Source organism: Lygodium microphyllum, chromosome 19 (genome assembly GCF_053477565.2).
Source record: "Lygodium microphyllum isolate KBCC chromosome 19, Lygodium_microphyllum_v1.1.10, whole genome shotgun sequence".
NCBI lineage: Eukaryota > Viridiplantae > Streptophyta > Polypodiopsida > Schizaeales > Lygodiaceae > Lygodium > Lygodium microphyllum.
In genome coordinates this window covers 59,555,913-59,562,681 of record NC_141153.1, presented here as the reverse complement: position 1 = coordinate 59,562,681, position 6,769 = coordinate 59,555,913, and the positions used below count along the sequence as shown (strand labels likewise).

The 6,769-nt window shown below is 42.4% G+C and overlaps 1 protein-coding gene across 4 annotated transcripts; it reads left to right on the top strand.

The window, feature by feature from the left end:
* The first annotated feature begins 1,585 nt into the window (after nucleotides 1–1,585).
* On the top strand, nucleotides 1,586–5,015 carry LOC148019927 (uncharacterized). Of its 4 annotated transcripts, none has more exons than XR_015694892.1 (3): nucleotides 1,632–1,910; nucleotides 2,610–3,930; nucleotides 4,010–5,015. XR_015694892.1 is itself a non-coding variant. In XM_087700138.1 (2 exons), exons 1-2 carry the CDS (start codon nucleotides 1,592–1,594, stop codon nucleotides 2,630–2,632), a joined length of 342 nt encoding a protein of 113 aa, XP_087556264.1. In that variant the 5' UTR covers nucleotides 1,586–1,591; the 3' UTR covers nucleotides 2,633–3,202. The 4 variants fall into 4 exon arrangements, 1 of the variants encoding a protein (XP_087556264.1); XR_015694893.1 differs by having other exon boundaries at nucleotides 1,633–1,910; nucleotides 2,610–3,909; XR_015694894.1 differs by having other exon boundaries at nucleotides 1,636–1,910; nucleotides 2,610–3,880; nucleotides 4,010–5,014.
* The last annotated feature ends 1,754 nt before the right edge of the window (nucleotides 5,016–6,769 follow it).

Below are 6,769 nucleotides of genomic sequence, written 5' to 3'. Positions count from 1 at the left end.
AACCGACTATTGGCTTTTGTTGAAAAAATATTTCAACTATTTCATGTGTGATAAGAAACATGGTGTAGATTGTTGCATAGGATACCATTGTCAATGTTCATCATCTTTTTCCATGTATTCTTTCAAAGTTTTGGCCTCTTGTATGACTTATATTGTTTGGGGATTTAGGTGAGATATCAATATGATTAGACCCTTTACATATAAGGTCTATACGTAACAATTCATACATGAGCTTCCAAATTTCTCGTGCAAGTAATGAATTTTGGATGTCCATGTGTCGTAGTGTCTTTGGCACAATTTGTAGAACAAGCAAGTCATAATATTTGTCCCCACATGGGTAGATGCTTTATAAATGTCAAATTTCTCACCGAGAGAGACCATGACCTAAGGTAGTAATCTTAAAACTTGAAGCCATTTTGCATCCTTCTCCACATTGTTTACCCATTGCATGTATTATTTTTGAATGTAATTACTACTTCACATTAAAAAGAACAAAGTTATATTATTTGTGTTTGATTGCACTCTTGGTTTTTAGAATGGTTGAGGTACGTTCATATTATGTTGGGCGTGTTTGTGTTTGGGCAAGCATGATCTTGAGAAACCCTTCTTGCAATGCTTTTAAAAAAAAAAGCGGTGCCTTATGGTGAAATATGTCCCTTGAAGTCATAGCTTAGTTGTTAGGAATACTGGGTGCATTGTGTGTGATTGCGAGGTTGAGCCCTTTTCCAAGTTTTTTGTGATGCATTTTTTGCCTTTCTGGCGAAGACCATAGTGTTGTTTCTCACTCGAAGGTGTAGCATGCTGGAGATGCCTAGTTGTGGGATTCGATTTGAAGACATGTCACAATGCACGCATGTGCCCAACCCATGCAAGGTTGAACCCTTCTTCAAATCAAATGTTACTTATGGACGTGTGTTGTTTGCAAGGGGCCTTAATATTCAATTGCTTTACCTTGAGTATAGAGATGTCCTCTTAGTTGATTATATTTTGTTGTGAGTCGCTTGGGAAAAGTTGTATAATCGTTTCACATGGGATGTTTCAAGTTTGGTTGGCGTTTAGGGTGACCTTGCCTCTTGGAAGGGGGTCCGGGGAAGTTATTAAAGTCAAGGGTCGTGGACCCTGAGAGGGGAGGGGAGCTCGAAAACATCAAACTCACAAAAATGGAATTAAAGAAAATCCTCATTGGGAATAAAAATTATTTGTTTTGGGGCTTTGAAAGAAATGGTGGTGCAATGTGGATAAAGGGATTTGGATAGAGGAATTTGGATAGAGTAGTGTAGAGACGAGAGAGAGAGAGAGGGGGGGGGGGGGAGAAGTGCAAGAAAAGGTTGAGAAATATTCTTGGGTGAAAGTACTCTTCCAACTCACAAGCCAAAATCTTTTTTCAATTTCCGAATTCCAAGGACGGAAAAAAGCTTTTAAAAAAAGGAAACAGGCGTGCTGCTGATGGGCCAGCCTCAAATGGGCCAGGGCTGAATTATGAAGGCGTGACGTGGCAGGGTCCAATAATCGAAAGAGGGATCGTTTTTTGAGGCGGCAATATTAATAAGGAGGGTGGCATTTGGGGGGGGAGGGGACAGCCACCACGTGAATGCCAGGCTGGGGCCCTGTTCTCCTTTGGCCGGATGCGCAAAGAGCGCGCCACGTATGTCGGGGAGCACGCCGTGCGCCAAACGGCAGGCATGGGCGGGCTGCCAGCACGGGCGCCCCAGCAGGGCCGCGTCCCGTCTGGGGGCCTATAAAGGAGTGCCTCCTCCCTCCTGAAATTCGCTTTGCCTCTCGCTCCTTCCCCCCCCCCACCTCCCCTCATCTCTCTCAGCTTCCGCCCCTTTCTGCCTGCCTCTCCCTCCCTTGGCCAAAAAGCTCTTCCAGAAGACAACAATCTTTGTCGCAGACCCTCTCTCTCAAAGGTATAGTAAAGAAGAAAACCCTAATTTCCTCTCCATCTGTCCTTTCCGCGCCGCCCCCCCCCTCCCCCCGTTCTCCTGCGTCCCGTATCCCATCGTTCCTGCCTGCATTTGTCTTCCTTCTCTCCCATCCTCCGCAGTAGCTGGCCCCTCCTCCATCCCCGCCGCTCGCTTGTTTCTCGAAACCCGGGCTTATCTGCAACTTCCCTTGTTTTGAACAGCCTGTTCCTGATTCTGTTAGTCTGTTGCCTCTATCCTGCAGGCTGCCATGCCCCTTGTTCGAACGGACTATGTCGGATTTCGCTTTTCTCCTCCCCCCCTGCCATGCTCCTTCCCCTTCCTCCCTCCTTATGCCATTCATTTCTCCTTCCGAGCTGAAGATCCTTCCCTTGAATAATCACCATGATTCACTTGAGCGCATGTGCCTAAATCTTGAATAATCACCATGACTTACTTGGTCTTTTGTGCCCAGACCTCTCTCAATTTTCCGTTTGTTATGTTCCTTTGCTTGTAATTCATTCTGTATGCCAGTTCTTGCACGCTGCCCTAGTGAGGATGTAACCCTCGGCTGATTTCTGAGCATGTTACGATTTGCAATCTAGTTATTTTCACGGATCACCTTTCAGTCTTGCGTTGGCTATAGATCTCGCTTGCTCGTGCATAAAAGTTTCATAGGCCTAACGTCTGTCTTTATCCCTGCAGGATACTTGCAAAAACCATCATGAGGGCTTCAAGCGTTATGTCCATGGGTGCCACCAAGTGCGACAACGTTGACCTACCGAAAAAATCTGCTTTGGCTAGCGGCAAGAAGCCACGGATGCCTGGGCGGCATATCACTTTCGCTCCGGCTCCAACCTTCTTCTTGATAGCGGCTGTGGACAGATCTCCAACCTCCATGGTGGGAGTCTCTGTGTGCTCCTCCAAGGTTTGTTTGTGCTCTCCTACAAATCACCCTGGCTCGTTCAGATGCCGGCTGCATCGAGGGTCTCCCTGGCCTTTACCTTCTCCGTCATCTAAGCCTCGTTCTCTGGCTCAGTCCTTTCCCACTCGATTTGTGAAAAGTACATGCTGAAGTTTAACCCTTCCCCGTTCATTCATCTCGCTGTCGGTACGAGTAATGTCTAAAGACCTTAAGGAAGATTACCGGTGCACCTGAGAAAGGAAAAAAAGAACCTTGCATCACGCTACCAGTTCATTCCCTGTAAATGCTACCAATCTTAGCAGCAATTTTTGACACACAAAGCAATTGTAACATACAGCCTTAAAATCCTCAATGCAAAAGAAGTTGGCTTGAAGATCATTTTAGAGGGGAAAGTTTGTGAGCGCAGATCTGGTTGTAGCACTGTTATAGTCTATCGAGAGTGAGGTGAAATAAAGCTGTTGGGTTATTTATCTTCCCACGGCCTGTCGAAACCATGTTCACTGGTTGTTGGAGTGGGTATTGGCGTAGCTGTATAAGTATATTAACGTGTCAATTATATCGTGAGTAAGATGGTTAAAATCTAATACGTCCTGGTCGAAAACGCCTATTTCTTATGGAACAGTGCTGCATTGTTTCGTAGTTTAGATGGTCTGTTCCATCAAAATCTCGCCTGGTTAGAATGTTGGTGTATTGTTTCTTGGTTTGATTTTATCAAAGTGGCGTGTCTTGGTGTCTACCCTTCTATAAATATTTTAATTTGAAATCTCTTAAAAGCTTTGAGTGCGTTCAGTCACTGTCGTCCGGCAGTATGTCCTAATTTTCAGTAGGAAACAGTTTTAACATATTTCGATGGTTGGTTCTGATTGAAAATATTATTAGTAGGGAAGAGTCATCCCGGTTAGGGTTTTGCATTCAGTCCGCTTTTCGTTTCTCTGAAATGAGCTACTTTTCCTTTCAGACCATTTTCCTAAAGTCGCTAATGGTGTTCTAGCCGGTTTTTTATAATTGCAGGAAAGGGATTACAACGTTCAGTGGAGATTCTATACTTGAGGTATTGCGTCTTACAAATGTTTCCATCTGGTAATTCGGATCCATTTACTCGTAAGTGTTTGGTGCAAAGATTTTCTTGTACTGCCAGGTGATTGAAATTCTCTCCTAATGTTTGTTATATGTTGTAAAGATCCCCTGCTCAAGGTAAATTTGTTGAAGAGGGTGGTGAAATGGACTTAATTTGGGACAGAGCGACAGGGTATTGTCTCAGCTTGGACATTCTACAGAACGAAAGCCACGATATGTAAGACCTATCCTATACACTACAGCATGCAGGTTTGGGGAATGGATCGGCGGCTTGTACAAAGGGGGTAATAACGGGACCTGCTTTGACAGTACGCATCCACATCGTAGAACAGATTCAAGCTATCCAAGGACAAAGCTGTATCACATTTCTGTGAAAGAGCGAGGAGCGAGGAGCGAGGAGACACAACCAGGGTCCCGATGTTCTTTGGAAGTAGTTTACGAACACAATATGACATTTTCTATAATGAATCAATGACCGTAAAGCATCCTACAATGCTTCGCGAAACAAGCACAAATTCATTAAGACTCGCTTAGCAACCTCAGGTCCTCAAGGGGATCGATTAGCATCAAACTAATTGATTACTGTTTGTGCCATTCCATGAAAACCTAAGACTTGATTTGCAACCACCAAGCTTATGCACAATTGATTGACGCCTGCCACAACCTGCAGGAAGCCACAACATTCACAACATGCCTGCCACCATTGAACTTTAAACTGGTATCATGATATATGATAATCACGGAAAAACATGGACCCCGTCTGTACAAGCAGGGAAAATCATGACTGAGCAAGCAAAGCCTCGCTAGTTGTCACTGTGTCCAGACGCCAACCCTAACGGGCTGACGGACAACCTGCAAAATGATTCAATTGACATAAGAATAGCGGTCAAAACCACTAGTACAGTTCCAGCTTCGAACCACTAAAACCTGCAAAAGCATTCACTAGCAATTTTCCGAGTAATGTACACAACAATGTAAAATATCAATTTTCTAAACCTGTAAATGACCGAATCCACATAATCAAAACCTACCACATGCATTCAAATCGACAGAGAAGCAATCTTGAACATTCGCAAACCACAGTAGCAGCGAGGAGAAAATAAGCATGGGTTTTACCTACACTGACATGTGTGCCCGTATATGTATCAGTGCATATACGTACATGGATACGCACACATGTATTCATGTATGTGTATGTATGTATATATACATGTGTATGTGTGTGCAATCTAATTTGAGACACATACATACAAAGGTATATATACATGCACATTCATGCATGTGTATGTATATGTATTAGTGCATACTACGTACATGAATAAGCACACATGTATTCATATATGGGTATGTATGTTTATATACATGTGTGTATGTGTGTGCAATCTAATTTGACATACATATATACACATATATATACATGCACATTCATGCATGTGTATGTATGTATACATACGCGTGTGTGTGTAAGTTAGATCACACACACACACACACACACAACGGGACATGGAAGGGCTAATGCTTGTGAAAGATTCAAAATGTTGTTAGCTTTGCAACTTTATAAAATCTCTTAGCTTTGGTCCACAATACTTCTAGAAGAATTAGTTACATGGGACATTACATCTTAGGTTGTAAGCTACATAGGACATGCCATCTTAGTTTGTATGTATGCCATCTTAGGTTGATTGGGAGATGTGCTAGGGAGCAATAGTTTATCACCTTGCTAGAATATGCCTATTGGGTTAAATCGTATATCTATGCTAATTGTCTTTCTCATATTATATTTAGAAAGTGAAAGTAATATTTACAAAGAGGGGGCTTTGCCCTTTCCGTTGGTTTGAGTCACAAGTTTGCAATAGAAAGGTGAAAGGTGTTTTGAAGGATATTGGAATTAAGTCCTTGTAAGCACAAGACTATAAATCCTTTCCTATCCTTAGAACTCTTGTGAATAGTTCAAAGGCTTCATTGAATTCTCTTGTTTCAATACCTATGCGAAAGAACAATAAGGTATCTTAATTGTACCAAGGCAAGATTTGGATATGGGAAAGGCACTTCAGATCTTTGTATTGTTGCTAGGCCTAACACATTCTTTTAGTTAGAAATGAGCAATCATTCATGCTAAAGTTAGCATGTCCAAAGGCTATTGTTAATCCTTTCAACCCTTTTCACATAGGCAAAATTTCCACTCGGAAGTTGTGGTAGCTATTATGAATCACCCAAATTATGTTGGTAGAAGCTTTTGATAGCCATTTTGTAGTCTTTGTTTTGATGGTAGAAGCTTTTGATAGCCCATTTTATTGCTAGCTTAAAAGCTATACTGTCAAGGTTAGGCAGCTCAAACTTGCAAATTTTTTGGGAGAGTCTAGTCTTTCGAAGAAACCTTGGGAATTTTGTCTCTCTCATGATGTCGACCATTATTAGTTTAGTCGTTTGGTAGAGTGTACCATTGATAATTGTCATTGCGCTTAGGTCGTGTAGACATTTAGACATGGGTAGTTAATCTACCCATTAGCGTGCTTGACCTTGAGATGGGTATAATCCAATTCTATTACCAAGTAACGATTCTTTTTTGGGAGGATGGACAAGGGGACTCGTGTGAAATCCTGTAGGGATTCAACTTTCTATTCACCCATGGGATCTGGGTGATCCAGGGAGGACCACTTACCCCAAAAGGCTCCCCTTGAAAATCTATACATTCCTCATCAGTTTATGGATGCTCATTTCTTTAGCATAGGTTGAACAACTTTAGCTTAGATGTGAAAGGAGCACTCAAAGTAGGGCGAGATATGTATGGATATTGCAAATATATATGCATAAACCAAGTCTCTTTAAGATATTTGGAATCAGAACATTGCCCCTCATCCAA

Excerpts from the sequence above, each read along its gene's own strand:
- LOC148019927 (XM_087700138.1), top strand. The coding sequence starts at position 1,592 with ATGCCAGGCTGGGGCCCTGTTCTCCTTTGGCCGGATGCGCAAAGAGCG. Across the intron at positions 1,911-2,609 it reads GCAGACCCTCTCTCTCAAAG|GATACTTGCAAAAACCATCA; the intron begins GTATAGTAAAGA and ends TTATCCCTGCAG.